Source organism: Bubalus bubalis, chromosome 11, assembly GCF_019923935.1.
Source record: "Bubalus bubalis isolate 160015118507 breed Murrah chromosome 11, NDDB_SH_1, whole genome shotgun sequence".
Lineage (NCBI taxonomy): Eukaryota > Metazoa > Chordata > Mammalia > Artiodactyla > Bovidae > Bubalus > Bubalus bubalis.
The window spans coordinates 65,714,105-65,738,367 of NC_059167.1; the positions used below are offsets into that span (position 1 = coordinate 65,714,105).

The 24,263-nt window shown below is 42.2% G+C and overlaps 1 protein-coding gene across 3 annotated transcripts in view; it reads left to right on the plus strand.

Annotated features, from left to right (window-relative positions):
• The window catches only part of VPS39 (VPS39 subunit of HOPS complex), a 46,959-nt gene that overhangs the window by 4,178 nt on the left and 18,518 nt on the right, over nucleotides 1–24,263 (plus strand). For all 3 annotated transcript variants that reach the window (XM_025295859.3, XM_006066209.4, XR_003112381.3), the window contains exons 2-8: nucleotides 4,047–4,112; nucleotides 12,828–12,892; nucleotides 13,184–13,226; nucleotides 14,625–14,719; nucleotides 15,682–15,780; nucleotides 16,379–16,471; nucleotides 18,880–19,063. In XM_025295859.3, the coding sequence (XP_025151644.1) occupies nucleotides 4,047–4,112; nucleotides 12,828–12,892; nucleotides 13,184–13,226; nucleotides 14,625–14,719; nucleotides 15,682–15,780; nucleotides 16,379–16,471; nucleotides 18,880–19,063 (645 nt within the window). The remainder of the gene's footprint in view (nucleotides 1–4,046; nucleotides 4,113–12,827; nucleotides 12,893–13,183; nucleotides 13,227–14,624; nucleotides 14,720–15,681; nucleotides 15,781–16,378; nucleotides 16,472–18,879; nucleotides 19,064–24,263) is intronic.

Sequence of the window (24,263 nt, forward strand, 5' to 3'; positions counted from 1 at the left end):
AGAAGGAAATGGCAACCCGCTCCAGTGTTCTTGCCTGGAGAATCCCAGGGACGGGGCAGCCTGGTGGGCTGCTGTCTATGGGGTCGTACAGAGTCGGACACGACTGAAGCGACTTAGCAGCAGCAGCAGCAGCACTGTTGGATGGAGCTTCACTAGGGTAATTGTGAGCTAGAGGGCTTCACCTTCCCTCCCAGGAGGAATGGTGTCTGTGATCCTGTGGCTCAGGATTAGGCCATTGGGAGTTTTCTAGGGCTGACTCTCCTTTGTTTTTGCCTGTGTTGCCTGTTTGTATAGTGTGTTCCACTTTCTGACGTGCAGTGTTGAGTCCCAGAAGAGACTGTCCACCTACCCCATGCTCTGCCTGCCCTGCAGGCTTTTCATGTTCAGTGTTTTACACGCACAGCTATGTTGTCTGGTGACATAGAGCATGCGTGGGTTGGTCCTCTGGTCACCTGAGCCTGGGTTGGTCCTCTGGCCTTGGGTTGGTTCAGGTTCTGGCCACCTGAACCCCCGTTGACTTCTGTAACCAAATCAGGCCTCGTCAGAGCTCTATGCCATTGTTATGTCTGGATGATGCACTTGTTTTCCTTGACTTTGAGTATTAGAAATGAATATGTGTGTGGTGCTTTTACTAGTTAAAAGAAAGCTGTTTCAATACATTGCATGTATGATCAGTGCATTTTCGTCAGCATCTCCAGAGGAATAATTGAGAAGGGTCAAATAAAATTTCAATTAAAAATTTTTTTAAGAAGTTTTTTCTTTTAATATTTATTTATTTCATTTGGCTGCATTGGGTCTTAGTTGCTGCATGTGGGATTCCCGTTGCAGCTCTCAGGCTTCAAGGCATGTGGGGTCCTAGTTCCTCATCCAGGGATCAAAGCCTTGTCCTCTGCCTTGCAAAGCGAATTCTTAACCACTGGACCACCAAGGAAGTCCCTCAATTAAAATTTTTTTTAAATTTTTCAATAAATTTATTTGATTCCATTTTATCACCAGTAGAGTAGACATTTGATAGAAATGTCTATTGGCAAATAAACATTTCAATACAAATGGAAAGCACACCCTTGGAAACCATGCTTAGGAGTTTGGCTTCATATTTTGGCAGTCCAGCTTCATGAGGATTTTTTAAACCCCGGTCTGACAGCATTGGAGATGTGCTTTAAGGTCACAGACAGCACATGGAAGGACACACAGCATGAGACCGGCCGAGGGGTCCCTGGGGACTCTGGGAGACGGCTGCTGCCAGGTCCCTTGTAGAGGTAAAGTTGATAGGTCTTGCAGACCTGGGTAGTTGATGAACCTGTTGAAAGAGGTAAAGAAAAACGGACACTGGCAGGTGCTTGGGGGTCACAGTGGAGAGGACGGGGAAGATGGTGAACATTATGTTGCCCTTTTTGCTGTAGGTTTTTGTGTGTAAGTAAATTTTTTAAAAAATTCTGTTTTATTTGTATTTGAAATATTAGTGGGTGTCCTGAAAATCAACTTTAATATTATCAATTGCTCGGTACAGTGATATCTATTAATATAAGTAAAGTTCTAAACATAATACATTTTTCGAAGCAAGCCTTGTGAACGGCACTCTTTTTTCCCCCATGTTCTGCTCTGACATACATCACCAGTGTGTCCACAGTGTGGACACTACAGTGTGGACTCCACACAGTGTGGAGCTAGTGTTATTTCTCGTTTCCACTTATGTCATTGAGAGCACACTATCTTACTTTCTGTGTCCTGCCTTTACTTTAAAACCTAAAAGAGGACAGAGTCATTATCTTCTTCTGGAAGACTAAGGACATCAACCTGGAGTGGCTCCAGACCTGTTTTATAAACATAACCGTACCTTTCAGATAGCCTGTGGCTAACACCCATTGTTTTGAGATGAGATGCCTTAATAAGTGCATCATAACATGTGCTTCATATCAGGGCTTCCCTGATAGCTCAGTTGGTGAAGAATCTGCCTGCAAATCTCCCTGGTTTGATTCCTGGGTCGGGAAGATCCCCTGGAGAAGGGATAGACTACCCACTCCAGTGTTCTTGGACTTTTCTTGTGGCTCAGCTGGTAAAGAGTCTGCCTGCAATGTGGGAGACCTGGGTTCGATTCCTGGGTTGGGAAGATCCCCTGGAGAAGGGAAAGGCTACCCACTCCAGTACTCTGGCCTGGAAAATCCCGTGGACAGTCCATGGGGTCGCAAAGAGTTGGACACGACTGAGCAACTTTCACTTTCAGCATATGGCTAAGGGTAAGACAAATTGGGGTTGGGATCCTGTCTCTGCTACACATGTCTTACTAAATGTGTGACTCTGGACAAGTTACTTATTCCCTAGGCCTCAACTTCCTCATCTATAAAATAGAGATTTAAGTTAAGGACATACTGGAACTTCCCTGGCGGTCCAGTGGTTAAGACTCCATGCTTCTACTGCAGGGGGAACCAGTTCCCTGGTTGGGGAACTAAGATCCCACATGTAGTATGGCCAAAAGTTCTTTTAAAAAAGAAAAAGGCATACTTCAAAGGATAGTTGTTATAACATGTGATAAGTGCTTAGCATTTCCAGGAATACAGTGCATCCTCAGTAAAGTTTGTCTATGCAATTATCCAATACAAAGGATCTAGAAGTTTATGAAGGGAATGAGTGACCTTTATGTTACAACATCAAAAAGCCAAGGAAATATCTGTACATGCTTAGTTTAGGTTAATTATTTAATATAAATCTATCAGGGTAATTATTTAAGTCCTTTCAGAACCTTTTGACTTTTAGCCAAGACCAGTGTCTCCCAAAATGCTATCTCTAGACAAACATTATAAGCATTGCCTGGGGACTTATTAGAAATGCAGATCCCCAGGCCCACTTCCAGACTTACTGAATCAGAAACTGAGGGCAAGGGCTACTAATCTATTTTAATAAATCCTCAAATAATTCTGATGCACATCAGAATTTAAGAACCAGTAACCAAGACCATCTTTTCTTTCTTTTTTTTTTTTTTAAGTAAGAGCTTTATTGAGATATAATTCATATACCATACAACTCACCCATTTAAAGTGTACAATTTGGTGGTTGTCAGTACATTCACAGAGTTGTGCAAATATCACCACAGTCAGTTTCAAAACGTTTTTGTAACCCTGAAAAGAAATCCCATTTCTTTTTCCCCAAGCCCACTAGCCCCATTCTTCTTAAGCCCACCAGCTCTAGGCAACCACTAATCTTACTGTCTCTCTATTTGCCTATCCTGGACATTTCATGTAATATAATAGAAGCATGCAATATGTAGCCTTTTTTGTCTAGCTTCTTTCATTTAGTATGATACTGTCAGATCCATCCGCTTTGTAGCATATGTCACCACTTCATTTCTTTTAATGACTGGAATATTCCATTGAATGGATATGCCACATTTTGTTTATCCACCCATCCATTGGTGGATACTTAGGCTGTTTCCACCTTTTGGCTATTGTGAATAACACTGCTGTGAACACCTATGAACAGTTTTTTGTGGGAACATATGTTTTCATTTCTAAGATGTGTATACCCATGGGTTTTGGAATTGCTGGGTCATACAGTAACTCTGTGTTTAGTCTTGTATGAAACTGTGAGATTGTTTTCCATAGGGCTGCAATTTTATTTTCCTGTGAACAATGTATGAACATTCTAGTTTCTTCACATCTTTGTCACACTTGATACTGTCTGTTAGACCATCTTTTGAGATAGTTAGTCCTATAAGCTTCATGTGCTGTGGCACAGGGAAACATACCTCGTCTTATGTTTATGCTACCCATTTGATGATTTTATAAACTTCTATCATATTTTTAGTCGGTTTCATTTTGAAACAATGAAGCTGGCGGCATTTTTCATTCTCTGATATGTCTCACCTACTTCAATAAATATTGTTTTCAATTATTCAATTCTCAAACATTTCTTGAATATAAACATTTCTTAGTTTTGCAAAACACATATTATCAAAGCCAAGTCATTTTCTCAACCTTTTGATTTCTGATTGTAAGCCCCAACTAAGGAAACAGGGTCTTACTAAAGCTGATGGTCCTTTTGTTTTTCAGAGGAATGGCTGCTTGTTGGAACAAAACAAGGTCATCTTCTTCTCTATAGGATTCGGAAAGACGTTGGTAAGTGGCAACTTTTCAGAACCAAGTAGGAAGTGGCTTACTACTCAAGTTTAAAAAAAAAAAAATGGTAGTCAACTGGTATACAGCTGTGAAATCAGTGATTACTGGACCATTAAAAAGGTGAGTGGGGGTTGGTGGTAGCACAGTGGAAGAGCGGGGAGTGGGGAGAAATTTGTGAGACTCTCAAGGGTTTTCTCTTTTTTTCAGACTATGTTCCCATATCACCTTCTGGGAGGTGGGGCTGGATGTGTTTTCCCTCCTCACTTGTTGGAGACTCAGGCCAGAAATAAGAAATATTACAGGAATAGAATTCTTGTGTAAATGGTGTGATAGAAAGGGAAGAAAAGTTAGGAGCTATTGATTTTAAAGATCGTGTTAAACTTCTGCGGGGCAGGCTAGGGCAGAGAGGACCTGGGTTTGAGTCAGGCTTTACTTCTCTGACATGTGACTCTGAGTAGGCCCTTTCCACGGTCAGTTTCCTCTTCTATAAAGTATCTCACAAAATTGCTGGGGTTGGATGCAAGGACTTGGAAAACTAAAACTTTAATCGAATATTTCTGTCAGTAAAAATGTAGAAAGTGAAAGTCGCTCAGTCGTGTCCAACTCTTTGCGACCCCATGGACTATACAGTCCACGGAATTCTCCAGGCCAGAATACTGGAATGGGTAGCCTTTCCCTTCTCCAGGGGATCTTCCCAACCCAGAAATTGAATCAGGGTCCCCTGAACTGCAGGCAGAATATTTTACCAACTGAGCTATCAGGGAAGCCTCTAAAAGTATTTGAAGTTTATTCTGTTAGAGTGCCCTCTAGTGGGGAAAAAGTACCTCACTCCCTTTTCCTAATTTTATTTCTGTTCTCTTTGTAGAAAATTGATGTTTGTATATTATACCCTGGAGATACATACTATAGGAATAAGCTGTTAAGGCCAGAGTAGGTTGAACCATATAAAATTGTCATTATTTGGCTATATTAGAAGAAACAATTTCATGGCTTTCAACCTGGTATATAACTTTCCATAGTAAATAGCTTACTGTAAGAGTGGAAATAGAGCATTCTCTTTGGAGCTTGTAACAAGGGTAACATTGGGAAAAAAGAGCATCTTACCGGGTGTAAGGGAGGAAAGAATTCTTTTTTACTCTTACCCATCTTAGGTTGACTGGATGAGGAGCTGTAAATCAGAGAAGCACCAAGACAAAGGAAGAGGACTTTGAGTTTCTAGAGTGGCAAATTATGGGAAGGCAAATATATGGGGAAACTAGCTGGAGATAAATTTGTTGTGTAGATTGCTCTGGTGTAGTCTCTGGGCTGATAAGGGTCTAGAGTTGTCTCTAAATTAAATGTTGCCCTTGGTAGAGAGGGGAGAGAAGGGACCTTTGTAAATTTATGTCTTGCTCTTTGGCAGATGGGGGAGGGTAGAGAACTTTTCTTGTATCTGCTGCACCTCAGTTACCTTCAGCTGAAAATAATCTTTGTGTCAGAGAAGCATATGTCAGGGTGGTATGTTCTGCTTCCCTTCACTGGTATAATAGAGAAGGAGGATGGTAGTCAAGTTCAGTGGTGGGGTAGGAAAGGAAACCAGAAGATCAAAATAGGCTTTACAGTAAGTCCCCTACACATGAACGAGTTCTATTCCAAGAGCACGTTCGTAAGTCCTGTTTGTTTGTAAGACCAACAAAGTTAGCCTGGGTACCCAACTAACACAATCGGAGGGCACAGGCTGCAACTTCAATACAACCTGACGTTGATGCAACGCATATTTGCATCTTTGAAAGTTCACAACCTGAATGTTCGTATGTAGGAGACTTACTATATTTCATTTCTAAGTTTTTTAACTTTAAATCAATAGTCTGCCAACTTGTTCCCAAAAAAAGGACTAAATGTTACCCCAAAACTGGGTTCGCCTCTTGGTGGGTGTTGAGCAAAAAGACACAAGCAAGCAAGAGAGTGGAAGAAGGAAGGATTTATTACTTGTTGCAACTAAGGAGAACACTGGAGATCTTTCCCAAAGCAGCGTGTCCCCAAGCAGCAAAATTGGAAAAGTTTTTTTAAATTAAGGGACTTGGGTAGTTGAGAGTTGAAGCTTTAGTTGAGTGAAGTCAAGAGGGTCTGAAAAGATCAATATCATTATCCTTTTGTGGGGGTGGGGGGTGGGGGGGTGGGTAGCGGGGACAGGTGTTAAATTCTGCAAAATCTCGAGAAAGTAGGCTAATCTTTACCACTGAAACAGAACTGGGAGTCTTGATACCTGCTTTGTTGTCTTTGCTGTTGTGACTTCTCTTGCCTGATAAAGGTTTGTTCTTTTGTTCCCTTAAGACCATTATTACTGAGACCTGGCAGGGACAAGCACTGTGGTCAGGCTTACATTACACAATGGCTTAGAGGAAGAAAAATGGCTTCTTTTATGTCAAGAAAACCATGACTGATTCTCTTTCTCTGGGAGCCCCTATCTTATCTACTTAGAGAAATAGTAAATATTTGGGGCTTTTCAGGTCATAAGGTCTCTGTCATGATTATTCTGCTACTGGAGCAAAAGAGCATGGATATGGCTGTGTGCCAGCAAAGCTTTATTTATAGAAACATATGGAGGACTGGGTTTGACCCCCAGACAGTACTTTGTTGGCCCTTGCTTTACATTTTTCAAAGCCAGAATATTTGTACTCTGTGATATCAACCCAGTCTATAATTTAAAAATTAAACCTGCCTTTGATTTTATTCAACATTAAGCAACTCTGTTTTGACCCTTTACTGTGGGCTCAGATGATGTACAAGGCAGGGAGATAAGAGAATCTAATATTCTTATCCCAAAAGATAATCACTTCTTTGTGCCATCATTCTGATAAAGTAACTTGTTTACTATATCATTTCTGTATAAGTGATGAGGAATTGAAAACTGGACTCTAAAAGTAAACTTTTCAACATAGTATAGGCTCACACTGGTAATGTTAATGTTAATCTGACTTGGAACCCTGGTGGTGATTGTTCCTTCCCCAATTCATCATGTAACCCTTGACAGGTTAGTTACTTTTCCTCAGTTTCCCCACAGGTCACTGGGATAGCAATATTAACTTACCTTACTTAGGAAATCAATCTCTAATTAGAAGCCTCACTTCTCTATATACCGTTAGAGAACAGCTCAGTTCTAAGCCACTTCTGTTCTGTTTATCAGCCAGAAATAGAGCTGGGCCTCTATGAATCATCCATGGAACTAGCTGCGTTTCTACATTTGAGATATTCCAAACTAAAACCACTAGTTGGCATTTTTTGGGAGTTCCAGTCCTTTATATCTCAGCACAGAAGGAATTCAGCGAGAAGCACAGGGATAGATAGGGAGTGATTTATTAGAATAGGACGCCTGTGAGACTTACAAGCGGGTGGGCAAGAGGGTGCTGTACCTCAAGAACTTAGTGGGCTACAGTTTTCTAATCAAAGGAAAAGTGGGGAGAGGGGAAAAAGCCACCTTCTTCCTCATTCTTGAGCAGATTTCACACTTCCGTCATCCGCTCTTCCTCCACGCCAGGTCGGGGAGTTTTCTTGTCCTACGTGGTCAAACTGGAACTATCATGGCGCAATAGAAGGGAACAAAATAGGCAATAACATATGCTAAAAATGGCAACATATCTGAGGTTTCAATATAATGTCACTTTTTCCTCATATTTTTGTTTTTAGTATGTGCAGAGAAGTGTGACCTAGGAATCATTAATTCATTGAGCTCACTGGGCAAGATGTGTGTCTCATGCACCATTGTTTTATTGTTTGGAGGCATGTTTCCTGTTTCTCTTGGGTGATTTTGTGGTTCCCAGGTGGTGCTAGTGGTAAAAAACCCGCCTGCAGATGCAGGAGACATAAGAGACCATGGTTTGATCCCTGGGTCAGAAAGATCCCCTGGAGGAGGACATTGCAACCCATTCCAATATTCTTGCCTGGAAAATCCCTTGGACAGAGGAGCCTGGCAGGCTACAGTCATGGGCTTGCAAAGAGTGACATGACAGAGGCGGCTTAACACGCACGTGCTTAAACAAACCTGCTTTCTTGCATGGTCTTTAATTTACACGGGGGTCTCCCATACTTTTTTCTTTACTCACAGTCCCCTACTGGGATTAACTATTGAATTACCTAGTTTGTCCCTTTACTCTCTCCCTATCAAAACCTTGATAAGTTTTCAACTAGACTCTTTCTGAGGAAAGGGACAGAGTGGGTAATAAGATTTCCTGGAAAGACTGGGATGAACGGGACTTGGACTCCAATCTGATCTGAGCCATCCCCATCCTGTGAGTTCACAAACATCTCTCGGCTTCAGTCTACTCAGAAACTTCAGTCTACTGGTATCTTAAACAGAGGCTTTAGATTACTTCTCATCTAAGGTCTTAACAATTTTATGTTTACTTCAGTGATGCTTCACCCTAGAGCAGTAGTTTGCAAAGTTTGGTCTTGTGAAGGAAAAATGTTATGTGCCATAACAGTGAACAAAGGATGTGTGACCCTCAAGCCATCAGTGACTGCAGCCTCAAACTGCACCCTGAGGGGATTCAGAAGGGAGAAAAACAGTATATGTGTTTGCGTGCTCAATCGCTTCAGTTGTATCATTTCTGACTCTTTGCAACCCCTTGGACTGTAGCCCGCCAGGCTCCTCTGTCTATGGGATTCTCCATGCAAGAATACTGGAGTGGGTTGCCATGCCCTCCTCCAGGGTATCTTCCAAACCCAGGGATCGAACCCACGTCTCATATGTCTCCTGCATTGGCAGGTGAGTTCTTTACCACTAGCACCACTTGGAAAGCCTGAAAAACAGTATACTGGCCCTAAATGGTTAAGGTGTGTATCAGAGGAATGATTTCAGTGAGTCCAGACACTTGGAGAAGGCAATGGCACCCCACTCCAGTACTCTTGCCTGAAAAATCCCATGGATGGAGGAGCCTGGTAGGCTGTAGTCCTTGGGGTTGCTAAGGGTCAGACTTGACTGAGCGACTTCACTTTCACTTTTCACTTTCATTCATTGGAGAAGGAAATGGCAACCCACTCCAGTGTTCTTGCCTGGAGAATCCCAGGGACGGGGGAGCCTGGTGGGCTGCTGTCTGTGGGGTCGCACAGAGTCGGACACGACTGTAGCGACTTAGCAGCAGTAGCAGGAGACTCTTGTATCTTCCCATACTTAGAAAAGCACTAAATTTGAGAAGTCTGGTTTTCTTAAATAGCAGTTCTTTTGATGTTTGACCACCTGGTTTTGTTTTGTTTTCGGTCTGAACTCCTATATATCCTGGCTCTTCTGAGGTCCTCAGCAAGTGTACAGAATAAAATATAATTCTCAACTTTTAGGTTGTGCATTTTTTTTCAATTGACAGTTTTTAGACCCCAGGAGGTTTCCCACAATCCTTTCAGAGGATCCACAACGTCAAAACTTAAGTTCACACCGTAACACTAAAGCATTATCATTTTTTCATTGACATTTATTGACATTTGCACTGATGGTCTAAAAGTAGTGGCAGCTAAAACTGCTGCCCCTTAAAACAAGTTCATGACAGTGTGTCAAAAAAACTGTGGCACCACACTGACCTAGCAGTTGCATTTTTCCCCCGTGTATGCTCACAGTGGTTTTTTTCTTTGGCCAGTTTCACCCCTGGTGACTCAGACAGTTAAGAATCTGCCTGCAATGTGGGAGACCTGGGTTTGATCCCTGGGTTGGGAAGATCCCCTGCAGGAGGGCATGGCAACCCACTCCAGTACTAAGGAGGGCATGGCAACCCACTCCAGTATTCTTGCCTGGAGAATCCCCATGGACAGAGGAGCCTGGCGGGTTGCAGTCCATGGGGTTGCAAAGAGTCGAACATGACTGAGCGACTAAGCATACATGTTCTTTGAGGGGCAGTAAAAACTATTAGTTTTATTATATCTTGCCGTTGAGAACACCTCTTCAATAATCTCTGTGGTATAATGGGAAGTACATGTAAGCACTTCTGCTGCGTGCAAGGTATGCAGCCCAGTGACCATCTCAGGGAAGAGTTCTCATGTGATTGTTGGGAGTAATGAGCTGAGCTGACCGTTTATTTAATGGAGCATCAGAATGACTAACAGATAGATTGTGGTTTTTTCAGAGCATTTGGGTGTTTGGTAGATGTTTTCTCAAAAATGAACAGTCTCTCACTTCAAAGAAAACAACTGGCAGTAGTGTTACTGAAGTTAGAGCTTTCAAGAGAAAATCAGAATTGTGGAAAAATTTTATCCAACCCCATGAACTTGACAGCTTCTTAGTACTGAAAGCTTTTTCTGATGAGACTGGGGCACTAAGCATGATTTTTTTTTCTCAATCTTGTAACAAAATGTGTCAACATTTGGAAAATCTGCATAACTATGTGAACCAATATTTTCTAAACAAAGCATGAATAAAAGAGCCATTCAAAATGTAAGATACACCAATGGACTGTAACAGAAAAGCTCATTAATAGGTTTCAGATTGCAGATTGCAAGAATCTCCATTTGTCAAGTTTTGGTCTATCATCAAAGATCCACAATTATCTGAAAAAGCTATTAAAAAGCTATTCCTCCCTTTTTCAACTACATGTCCACATGAGGACAGATGTTTGTCATATACCTCAACCATACAGTGTATCAAAACAGATTAAATGCAGAAACAAATGTAAGAGCCAGCTATCTTATGTTAGTGGAGTGAAAGTCACTCAGTCGTGTCCAACTCTTTGCAACTCCATGGACTATACAGTCCATGGATTTCTCGAGGCCAGAATAGTGGAGTGGGTAGCCTTTCCCTTCTCCAGGGGATCTTCCCAACCCAGGGATCGAACCCAGGTCTCCCACATTGCAGGTGGATTCTTTACCAGCTGAGCCACCAGGGAAGTCCAAGAATACTGGAGTGGGTAGCCTATCCCTACTCCAGCAGATCTTCCCAACCCAGGAATTGAACTGGGGTCTCCTGCCAGACCTTAAAGAAATTTACAAAAGTGTAAAACAATGCTTTTCTTTTAAATTTGGAAAAATAGTTATTATTCATAAAAATAAGTTATTTATGCTAATATGTAATGAACTTATTACTGTTATAAGTCAGTTAATGCATGTTTTTAAGGGGCTTCCCTCGGTGTTTCAGTGGTAAAGAACCAGCCTGCCAGTGCAGGAGACACAAATTCAGTCCCTGATCTGGGAAGATCCCACATGCTGGGGAGCAACTAAGCCCTTGCAACACAACTATTGAGCCTGTACTCTAGAGCCTGGAAATTGCGACTACTGAAGCCCACCTACCTAGAGCCTGTGCTCAGCAAGAAGAGAAGCCACCACAATGAGAAGCCAGCACAGCACAACTAGAGAATAGCCCCTACTCAACGCAACTAGAGAAAAACCTGTGCAGCTACAAAGACGCAGGATAGCACCCCTCCCCACCAAAATACATGTTTTTAAAATTTCTCAGTTTTAATTTCTGATATGGTGAACACTGATAGCTGTAATCCATGTAGAAGTTTGATCCTCAGTAATTTTTAAGATGAATGGGTCCTGAGATCAAAAAGTGTGAGAATCTGTGTCCTAGATAATTCTGCCAGAAAGAGAATTGTTAGAGGTAATAATGTCCTTTTCAAATACAGAACTCTTTATCAAGCAGTAATGGTTGATATTTTTTTTTTCCCTTGTGAAATGTAATGACGTAATACAGAGTAGGTTTCTGAATCGCCCACAACTTCAGGGCCCCGTCTTCATCTCCTCTTCTTAGGGACATGTGGAGGAAGTAAGAGCAGCTTTGGTGGTGTGGGCCTTTGTGGCTGCTCAGAGAATCTCCACCGACTTGACTTGCATGGTCAGCAATGTACATAGTCTCTCCTCTAGCTGGGAGGCAGGTGGCAGGGTGCAGGCTTTACTCAGGCTCCACAGAAAGTCAGCCCTGAGTTAGCCTCTGGGCGGTCTCTCACCAGCTGCTCTCTAACTGCTTGACCTGTCAGGTCTCTCAGAGACGAAATTGGAATAATCCTCCTTCTTGGGGTGGTCGTGAGGTCACAGAGAATACGCATAAATTTTAAAATCCAGAGCCTGGCACTTAGTTGTTGCTTAGTTAATCATAGCTGCTATTATCGCTGTGATAGTTATTCTTTTGACCCTTTGGTGGTTTTTGATGCTAAATATTTTGGTCACCCCAGCAAGATGGGCTTCATGTGTTTTTAAGGCCTATAACTTTTCCCCCCCTTTTTTTGCAACAGTGTCAGCAGGTGTAGCATCACCCGAGAGTGGCAGTAAGTGTAGATGCATTAAATTGCTTTAGCTCCGAGGATGGTGTTTGCTCTGTCTTGTGATGCAGGACATATGGTAGCTGCTGGGAGTTAGTTAGATCTAAGAACGCTTTGGGCTGGGATTCATTGCTTGGGCTCCCATATTTGACTGTTACTTTTTAACACTCTTTTGATGAAATACTTTGCCAAGGTACTATTATGTGGGATAAAATCCTCATAAGTACCTTGCAGCTTCAGTAAACTGTGGTGTGGTCCTTTCTGCTAATGCCAGGAAGAGGTGCATGAAATTCTTTGTTCTAAAATTGGAGCTAAAAGCAACTTACTATCCTCAGTAAAGACAACTGTCTCTTTTAGATCTCCAACTTCTGTTCTTTCAGGAATTTTTTTTTTTTTTATGATTCATGTAGGAGAGCAGTATGGAGCAGCATTTTTTTTTGTCATGGTTCTTTTTATAGGTATTCCTGTGTTTGGAAATGTGTTTGTTTCTTTTCCATAGGTTGCAACAGGTTTGAAGTGACATTAGAGAAATCCAATAAGAACTTCTCCAAAAAGATTCAGCAGGTAAGTCTTGATATTGACGTCTAAGAGACCTGATCAAAGCTAGAACTTTAGTAAAATTATTTACTCATCTTTGAATCCTCTGCTGTCTGTCCTCCTGTTTCTGCAGGGATATCTGTCCATCCGTCACATACCTGAAATCCTCTTTCATGAGCAGAAATTGTGATTGCATATAAGTCAGATCCTTGCCATTGATGTTGGCTTTTTAGTCCCTTTTTAGTTTTAGTTAAAATGAACATTTGCTGAACCTTGTCAGAAATGTTTAACTGAATCTAACGATTTGTTCTTTTCCAGATCCATGTGGTCTCCCAGTTTAAGATTCTGGTCAGCTTGTTAGGTAAGAAAAGGGGTTGCATTTGTATTTCATGTATCAAGAAACAGAAACTGTGCTGATTAACCTTTTCATGGTTAATTTGATAGTTGTTATTTAACAGTGAAACTGACACATTCCTCACCAGATACAGCAAGGTACACAGGTAGTAAAGGTACATCCTCCATATCTTGAGCTCTGTTCTCCAAGAAGTGTCATTTCATTCATTCAATATATATTGTGCCTTACTCTAGACATTGGAGATAAGAAATTTAATGAGACACGGTTTCCATCTTTAAAACTTAGGTTCTGATTCTGAGACCAAAATGACAGAAAGTACTCATATTACAGTGTGATAAGTTACAATCAAGCTTCCCCAGTGGCTTAGCAGAAGGAATCTACCTGCAATGCAGGAGACCCAGGTTTGATCCCTGGGTTGGGAAGATCCCTTGGAGGAGGGCATGACAACCCACTCAAGTATTCTTGCCTGGAGAATCCCATGGACAGAGGAGTCTGGCAGGCTACAGTCCATGGGGTCGCAAAGAGTCAGACACGCTAAGCAACTGAGCATGCAGGCACACAGGATCCAATGAAAATTTATAAAAAGTGCAGGGTCTTAATAACAGGAGGGGCAGCAGTGTCTATTGGGTGATTAGAATTTCAGCAGGAAGACAGAGGTCGGCAGAGCATTAAAGGCAGAGGAGACAGCTTCAGCAAAGGCCCTGAGATGTGGCCAAACTTCAGGTATATGGTGGAGAGTGGCTAGAGACAGGTGAGAGATCAGGGCCAGACTATTCAAGGCCTTGTTTGAAAAGCCACAGTTTCATGGGAGATGGCCAGTAAGACCTTTTCTTGACAAGCAGAAGAAACTTGCCTCATGCTGTTTGTTCAGCCCAGGGCCTGAATAGTAGAATCCTTTTAAACTTAGTTTCTAGTCAAGAGAGAAACATTTAAAATACCTAAAACTAGCTAGAAGGCCCAAGTGAAATTATTGTGCTTGCTTTGCTAGGAAAAAAAATTCTCGCCATGTGTTTTTACAGAATCCATAGGGTGTTTCCTTTCTCTTATTGGAACTTCCTAACGTGAATAGTTTTAAAAGGAATTTCTTGTACAAATATTACATCCAGAGTTTCCAGATTTGAGAAAGACCAAGTGTAAGAGTGCTGTTTGGAAATTAAAGAGCTCTTTTATTCAAGCTAGCCCAAATTGAAAGAAACAAAATATCCAAGTTTAGAAGACTAAGTGACCTCTTACCTGTTTTTTTTTACCTGTTCATGGACCAGAATAAGTCATGTTAGTGAAACTGAAGATAATGTCTTGAACCAACATTTGCCATTTAGTTCTTTTTTTTTTTTTTGTCTTGAAGTTGGCTATCCTAGAGAATTGTGATAATTTATAGTGGTGTTTTTATCTCCTACCAAACAGAAAATAATATTTACGTCCATGACCTGTTGACATTTCAACAAATCACTACGGTTTCCAAGGCAAAGGGAGCATCATTGTTCACATGTGACCTTCAGGTAAGTGCAAGGAAGATAAAATTTGACTTTGTGCTTTGATCAATACAGCCTTTCCTCACCATCCCTCCCAGCAGATGGGAAGAATGTAATATTGATATCCAAACTCAGCAGAGGCTCCAAAGAGACTATTTGATTTTGGATCATATTAGAGAAACCTCCCCCTTAGTATGTGACCTGATGCTAGAATATTTGCATTCCCTGGTTGTGTGCTAATTAGCAACGGACCGCTGTATTTCAGGAGGCAGCTAGCCAAAACCGAAAACACTTGCCATAGACAAACCATTAGTGAGGAATCAGGACTGTGGTAGTACATGAACATAGCTCTGTGGCATTAATTGACTCATGTTTTAAATGTATCATTGTAGTCTTCCCTAACTTTGTTAGGGAGTTTTCGCTGTTTAGAAAAGACATTTCTCCTGATTTTTGCCAGCTCATCATTCTTAGCTTCTTCACAGTCTGCCTCACCCTTCTAACTCAGCTTTGATCACTTATTAGCACTTATGGTCTACACTGACACTGCGCTGTTTGTTTTATGTAGGCATTTTCTATCCCCCCACCCCAGCTCCTTTAAAGGATTGAAAGCGGGCCTGCCGTCACTGCCACAGGCTGACCCCTGCCCCTGCGGGTACTGACAGCCATGAGCAAGAAACATTTAAGGAAAAAAGGAGGAAGCAGTTGTGTAGATTTTCTTCTCTAAACCACTTCTGTCTGTGAGGTTTGCTGGGGCCGGTGTCTCTCACTAGCAGCCCATGGGGAGGACACGCTCCTCAGCACGCTGGGTGTGAGTCTATCTTGAGAGAATGGTGTGCGCTGTGCTCAGCTTCTCTGGCAGCGTGAGTTTGTATGACAGGAATGTTCAGATGAGTAGCCATTTCAAGGCAGAAAATCTCTGAATCAGTCGCCGCCGAGTTCTGGAGTCATCAGTGTACGCATCCTCATCTGCTCTGGGTGTCTCTTCCCAGCACACAGAGACTGGGGAGGAGGTGTTGCGGATGTGTGTGGCCGTGAAAAAGAAGCTGCAGCTCTATTTCTGGAAAGACAGGGAATTTCATGAGTTGCAGGTAAAGTCCACGGTTACCTGGTCTGCGGGTTGGGTTGGAGCTGCTGCTAAGTTGACCCACAGCTTGAAAGATTGGCTGTTCAGTTCCTTTGAAGCCCAGGAACCCAGTGTTCTCCCCAGATGAATGCTCTGCTCTGAATACCTAAGAGTTACTCGTGCACATTTGTCAGTGTCTCCTGGTCTTCAGAGGCAAGGGAAGCACAGCCCTACATCTCTACAGATTAATTTATATCAAAATGGGTTTTCACCTTTTTTTATTTTAATTAGAGGCTAATTACAATATTGTATTGGTTTTGCCATACATCAACATGAATCTGCCACAGGTGTACACGTGTTCCCCATTCTGAACCCCCCTCCCACCTCCCTCCCCATACTATCCCTCTGGGTTATCCCAGTGCACCAGCCTTCTTAAATGCACCTTGTCCATTTCATGGGTTTCATATTTTATTATGGGTGCTTTCCTGGTCTTGTGCTTACAGAATTGTATTCAGAGGAGGGTGAGGGTGATTTTACAAAATAGGAGTAGAATAACAGGAAGGTCACCTATTTTTTTTCCCCTTTAACATCTTTCCAGTTGAACACTTGCTCTTTTTCTCCAGGGGGACTTTAGTGTACCGGATGTGCCCAAGTCCATGGCATGGTGCGAAAATTCAATCTGTGTGGGCTTCAAGAGAGACTACTACCTAATAAGGGTAAACCTTACCATTTTGCAAATATCATCAGTTTACTTTGGGGAAGTTGACTGTGAATTTACCTGGGAGAGATGATTATAGGCTTCTGAACTGCAGGTAGAGAGACTGTGTTAGGTAGAGTTTTGCCGTAACGGGGTTTATGTTTGTATGTTTGGTTCTTTTTCATGCTGTAAACGTCTTTTGCAAATAAGATGTCTTGTGTATCTTAAGCCAGACAGCATCAACTCTCAGTTCTCTACATAATGAATTATCCACATGCTGTATCTAGATAATTAGGACTGCTTGGCTCTGTCCAGTAGCATTAGCATGGGCTGCTATCTTGAGGCTTCCGTGTTAGGAATTATATACTAATTTTAGTTTTTTAAAAATTTTGGCTGCATTGCCTGGTTTGCAGGACCTCAGTTCCCCAACCAGTGATTGAACCCAAACCATAGCAGAGAAAGCACTGAATCCTAACAACTAGACCACCAGGAAACGCCCTGATTTTAATAGTAACTTAAGTATTTTGAGACTTTGAGTTTCTTGCCTCCCCAAATCTTACAGTATATTTGTTGTAAAAATTGTTTTCATTTTTTTTTTTTAATTTCGGAAGCCTTTTGTTTTTATTATAGAAAATAAGAAAATAGATAAGGACAGTAAAGGAAGTGTAAGTCATCTATAATTCTCCCACTCACTGTTAACCTTTTAGTAATGGGCATCTTCCCTGCTTACAAAAAATATCATTTTATACACATTGTTTTGTAACCTGCTTTTTCTCTTAACCTAAGTGGTAAATATCCACAACACTGGTTTTTTTCTCTCCAGTGTGCATATGTATGTAGACCAGGTTGGTATACTGTTCATTTTATAGAATAATATAAATTCCTTATCTTCATACCCCTCTCGTAATCTAGACTTGGCAATCAATCCTAGATTCTCCCCACCTCCTACTTCCCTACTTCGGCTGTGTTCGCTCTTCATTGTTTATCTAGTAAATGTATTCATTCCATATTTATGTTCTTGGGCTGGCCTCATTTTATCAGCATCAGAACTGCAAGCTCCTAGGTAGTTATTGGGCTTCTCTGGTGGCTCAGATGGTAAAGAATCTGCCTGCAATACAGGATATGTGGATTCTATCCCTGGGTTGGGAAGATCCCCTGGAGAAGGGAATGACCACCTACTCCAGTATTCTTGCCTGGGAAATCCCATGGACAGAGGAGCCTGTCAGGCTATAGTCCACGGGGTTGCAAGAGTCAGACATGACTTAGTGACTAAACCGCCACCACCAGGTGAGTTAGTGCTTTGTAACTCAGTATATAGCACCTGGGCAGACAGGCTCCGGGGAGGAGTCTGTGGGGGCTGGGGGACCGGAGCCGAAGTTGGAGGAGGGCTCTCATTCCTCTGACTGCCTTAGGTGTGCGGTCTCCTTCTTGAGAGAGTGGAGTGTTTTGAGGGTGAGGAATCTTGCTTTAGGACCAGTTTATTCAAAACTACTTCCTTTATTTACATACAGTAACATCCTTTTGCATATGTGGTTCTGAGTTTTGGCAGATGCCTAGAGTTGTATAACTACCACCACAATCAAGGTTCAGAACTGGGGACTTTCCTGGTTGCCCAGTGGTTAGGGCTTACCGCTTCCACTGCAGGGGGTTCAGGTTCAATCCTTGATCGAGGGAGTGACTAAGATCCTGCATACCTTGACGCCAAAAAAAAAAAATTCAGAACAGTTCCTTCACCCCAAGAAATTTCCTCATGCTCTCCCTCTGACGTCAGCCTTCCTCCCACACCCCCACCTCTAGTCACCACTGATCTATTCTTCTCTTATAGTTTGCCTTTTCCAGAATGTCTTATAAATAGTATCATACAGTATGTAGCCTTTTGAGCCTGGCTTCTTTCACTTAGCATAATGCAGTTGGCATCCATCTGTGTTGTGTGTGGGTCAGTATATTCTTATGACTTCCATTGTATGGAAGGACAAAGTTGTTTACAATTTTTAGCCATTATAAACAAAGCCACTATAAACATTTGCACACAGATTTTTATGTAAACATGGGTTTTTCAGTTCTCCTGAGCAAATGCCTAGGAATGGTATTGTCGGGTCCCATGGTAAGCGTATATTTAATTTTATAAGAAGCCAACAGCCAAAGCTACTATACCATTTTGTGTTCTCACCAGCATCGTATGAGAGTTCCAATTACTTTAGCACTTGACACTGTTAGCTGCCGAGCTAGATGCTTGTCTCCATGTTAGAGAAAAAAAGAACTGGTTCAAAAATTGTCATAACAGACTATAATATATCTTTATGCCAAATAAGGACTATTATTGGCCTCTGTAGGTTTGGGGTTTTAACTTGATTTTTCTAGGCTGTCCCTCCTTGTTCATGCCTCTGGCTGGAGAATGCTGGGTGACTCACTTGTGTCTTCCTGTAGGTGGATGGAAAGGGGGCCAACAAAGAGCTCTTCCCAACAGGAAAACAGCTGGAACCCTTAGTTGCACCTCTGGCGGATGGAAAAGTAGCTGTGGGTCAGGATGATCTCACCGTGGTGCTCAATGAGGAGGGGATCTGCACGCAGAAGTGTGCCCTGAACTGGACAGACATCCCAGTGGCCATGGGTAAGACCTGCATGGCTGCTGTTTCCCACTTTGGGCTGGGGCCATGCCACTCTCGCAGATTGGGGCTCCACTCAGAGCTTTAGCAGACTGGTTTCCAGCGTCACTTGCTCTCAGTTCCCCTTCTTGTAAGTAGAAAAGTGTTTCTGGGTTATTAAAAATGGGATATTCTGGGGACTTCCGTGCTTCTGCTGCAGGGGACACAGGTTTGATCTCCAGTCGGAGAGCTAAGGTCCCACATGCTACACGGTGTGGCCCCGCCGCAAAACAAGGAGACTGTTGTGGCTTTTGTAGGAAGTTGGGTTTTGCCAACTTCTGACTAAAGGGGGGAAAATGTAGACAGAATTGCACATTTTAGGAAGTGATTGTCTACTGCTATTTTTATCTTTTACTTCCTTTTCTTTTACCTTCATTAAAAAATTTTTTTATTAATTTTTTATTTTTGGTCGTGCTGGGGCTTCTCTGCTATGCAGGCTTTTTTTCTTTCTCTAGTTGCAGCAGGCTGGAGCTATTCTCTAGTTGTGCGTGGACTTCTCATTTCCATGGCTTCTCTTGTTGCAGAGCAGGGTCTCTAGGTCCCGAGGCTTCAGTAGTTGTGGTTCCCAGGCTCTAGAGCACAGGGTCAGTAGCTGTAACATACAGGTGTATTTGCTTCACAGCATGTCAGATCTTCCTGGACCAGAGATTGAACCCATGTCTCCTGCATTGGCAAGCAGATTCTTTACCACTGAGCCCCCAGGGAACCCTGCCTTCTTTTTTTAATGGTTTTATTTTGTCCGCTGCCAAATAGACTAAGCTTGTAAACTATTGGAAATTATTTAGTCCTATGGTATGTATAACAGCATTAAAAGGTTTTTGATGTGGTGGTTATTGCTGCTTTTGTTTTTGTAGCTTAGAGGCCACAGATTGTATTCAAAGTATGTCTACCCCACACATCAGGTGTTTCTGCTCCTACGCCTGCCTCAGGCTCCCAGCACTATGCAGTGATACTGCCTGGAAGCCCACGACCGCGCTCGCAGCAATTCATTTTTAGTTGGGAGAGTGAATATTAAATATTTTAGTTACTGCTGTGGAGGGGCATACCAGCCTGCTGTCTTTAAGGGCCCTAGCTCAGGAGGCCAGGATTACATCTTGCGAAAAGAGACAAAATGAGACCCTGCTTCAGGTATTAAATCGGATGAGTTGAGATTTGGTAGTTGAGAAAGGGGAAGTTCACTGTTCAATTAGTAAGAAGTTTTGTTAAAATTGGACTAGACCAGGCAGGGAGTTTAAGATCTAGCTTGAAGGAAAATTTCTTTCATTTTAAGCAGAAAAAAATGAGCAGAAATGCAGAAGACATGCTAGTTTGTGAGCAGATATCCAGAAACTGACCTGATGGAACAGGTGGGGTAGATTATGGACAGATGAGGAGGGGGCCAGTTGTTAGGGGTCCACGCGCAGGTCCAAGAGGCCAGTAGATTTCTAAATGATAGAATTCATAAAAGCATCAGCGGTTATTCTGGTGCTGACTAGAGATGAACAGACCAGAAGGAAGATAAAGCAAAAGGTCAGTATTTTATGGGACTCGCTGAAAGGACTGATGCTGAAGCTTCAACACTTTGGCCACCTGATGCAAAGAGCCAACTCATTTGAAAAGACCCTGATGCTAGTAAAGATCAAGGGCAAGAAGAGAAGGGGAAGACAGAGGATGAGATGGTTGGAGAGCATCACTGACTCAATGGACATGAGTTAGAGCAAACTCTGGGATAGGTGACAGACAGGAAAGCCTGGCATGCTGTAGTTCATGGAATCACAAAGAGTCAGATACGACATAGTGACCAAACAACAAAAAGGTTATGTATATTCACAAGTTTAGGGGCTTAACATGAGCAGGGAGGGGACATTCTTCCTAGGTAGGGTGAGAGAATACCCTTCAACAGGAAGAAGACTTAGCTTCCTGAATAGAGTACATGTTTTTTTGTTTCTTTTTAATTTTTATATTGATTTGTGCCATACACAAGGCAAATCAGCCTTAATTATACATATATTCCCTCCCCTTCTTCCCCCCATCCCTTCCCTCCAGGTCATCACAGAGTGCCAGACTGGGTTCCCTGTGCTTCACAGCAGCTTCTCACCGGCTATCATCCATCTTACACCTGATAGTATATATATATGTTGACGTACATATTTCTCCGTTCATCCTGAACGGAGTCCATTTTAAACTTGGATTGTATTTCTGCTCTCCTCTTCACTCCTGTACCCTGGCTCCAGTCATTCTTTTTTATTGTACTATCTTATTAATTAATTTTAATTTTTATTGTTATGTAGTTGCTGTACAGTGTTGTGTTAGTTTCTGTTGTACAGTAAAGTGAATCAGCCATGGTGGTGGTTTAGTCGCTGTCATGTCCGACTCTTGCAACCCCCTGGACTGTAGCCTGCCAGGTTCCTCTGTTCATGAGATTCTCCAGGCAAGAAGCAAGAGTACTGGAGTGGGTTGCCGTTTCCTTCTCCAGGGGATCTTCCCAACCCTGGAATCGAACCCAGGTCTCCTGCATTGCAGGCAGATTCTTTCCCAACTCGAATTGCATATGTAGACATATATCCCCTGCTTTTTGGATTTCCTTCCTAATTGCTCCAGTCATTTGGAAAAGACTCCCCATTCCTGTGCTTTCGTCTGGTTGTTGCCTCTTCCTTTCTTTGCCCAGCAGCATCCTGCTCATATGACAAGTCCCCTGCTCAGTGGCACTTCCTCTCAGAGGTCTTCTCCGACCCACAGGCGGAATTAGTCACTTCCCCCTGGGCGCTCCTACCATCCCTTCGGGTTTCTCTGTCGTGCGAGCTGCATGTCCCACTGGATGCAATGAGTTGTCTGTCTCCTCTGTTCCTGTGGGAGCTCTGTGAGCTCTGTGCTCATGTCTTGGTTCCCTATGAGCAGTGCCTGAAACATCCTAGCCTCTTAGTAAATGGTTGCTGTCAGAAGAATCACTGTTGTTGACCGCCCTTCATCACGTGCCTTCTGGATGCCAACCAGTCTGCCATGTTTGATGACTCAGATTCAGACCATCTCTGAATGAATGACATAATGTGACAACCAAAAGGGTTTCTATGATAGATTGCTTCTTTTGTTAAATTAGACCCTATTAAAGTAGGCCAGATTTTAAAAGGACAGAAGTTTTACATAGTTACATAAATTAACATGAAAAAAAATAACAGCTTTTTAAAAATTTTTATTGATTTTTTATTTGAAGGATAATTGCTGAAAATTGTAATAGCTTTTTAAGATGAGGCCAGCGTTAAAAAAAGAAAATATGTTATTTAATTCTGTTTTTTGGTGAGATGAAAGATATCAGCATAATAACAACAGTAGCATTTCAACTGATGAAGGAATTACTAGGCCTCAGTTTCTTCATTTTTGAGTTCTTTTCTGGTTTTGAACTTTTATTGTACTATTCATTTAGAGTATGAATAGCATGTATAATATGAAAGGCCTTTTATCTGAAAGTAAATGACAAGAAAATAAATTTATAGCAAGTTAATCACACCAAGAAGCTATTCTTATAGATATATTCTTTGAAGTTAAATTTTTATATAATAATTATGCCATCTAGTTCAGTTCAGTTCAGTTGCTCAGTCGTGTCCGACTCTTTGCGACCCCATGAATCGCAGCACGCCAGGCCTCCCTGTCCATCACCAACTCCCGGAGTTCACTCAGACTTACGTCCATCGAGTCAGTGATGCCATCCAGCCATCTCATCCTCTGTCATGCCCCCAATCCCTCCCAGCATCAGAGTCTTTTCCAATGAGTCAACTCTTCGCATGAGGTGGCCAAAGTACTGGAGTTTCAGCTTTAGCATCATTCCTTCCAAAGAAATCCCAGGGCTGATCTCCTTCAGAAGGGACTGGTTGGATCTCCTTGCAGTCCAAGGGACTCTCAAGAATCTTCTCCAACAGCACAGTTCAAAAGCATCAATTCTTCAGCGCTCAGCTTTCTTCACAGTCCAACTTTCACATCCATACATGACCACTGGAAAAACCATAGCCTTGACTAGACGAACCTTTGTTGGCAAAGTAATGTCTCTGCTTTTCAATATGCTATCTAGCTTACTCCTTTCTTCCAAGGAGTAAGCGTCTTTTAATTTCATGGCTGCAGTCACTATCTGCAGTGATTTTGGAGCCCAACTAGAGGTTCATTTTTTTTTTTACTAATTTAAAATTATTTTTAATTGTAGCTAAAAAAAGCACATAACATAAAATCTATCACCGTAACCATTTTTAAGTGCACAGTTCAGTAGAATTATGTATATTTATATTGTCATGCTGAGCTTCCCTGATGACTCAGAGGGTAAAGCATCTGCTTGCAATGTGGAAGACCTGGGTTCAAGCCCTGGGTCGGGAAGATCCCCTGGAGAAGGAAATGGCAACCCACTCCAGTACTCTTCCCTGGAAAATGGACAGAGAAGACCGGTAGGCTACAGTCCATGGGGTCACAAAGAGTTGGACACAACTGAGCGACTTCACTTTACTTTACTTTACATTGTCGTGCAGATTTCAGAGCCTTTCCTCTTGTGAAACTAAAACTCTATACCTATTAAACATCAACCCATTTCCTCTCCCCCTGCCCTGGCACCATACTACTTTCTGTTCCTATGAATTTGACACACTCATTACCTCCTGTAAGAAAATGGTTATACTGAGAATGCCATCCATCTGCCTTCTCTGTGATCCATTGAGCATCATGTGGAGTTTTGCATCTTTTCAATGTGATGATCTCAAGCAGAGATAGCATAGACCAGAAATGTGGATTTTTCTCTTTAGAATAATTTTCAGGAAAAAATAAAAAGAAGTTGCCCTCCTCTTGCCTTTCCTAAGAGGATGAAAGAAATTATGTCACCTTGTTCTCCAACTGACTCGTTAGGGGAGCTGCCACTGGCCTTGGTTTGGCCTGGCTTCGTGACTGATGAGAAAGGAGCCGCTGACTTTCACCCAGTCCTCTCAGGGAAACAGTAGAAATGGAGTCCGGTCATTCTGAGCAAAGCTAAGATGCATCCTTTTTGTGCAGGAGATTTCTCTTAGCGGCACTGAGACAAGCAGTTTTTTGTTTTCTTTTTTTTTTGTATATCACAGTACAGGATCCTGGCTTGGTATTTGACTAGTGGACCATTTGGAGATCCAAGTGCAGCTTAGAAATGAGAAGCTGAAATGTCTATAATCTAAAGCCTTAGAG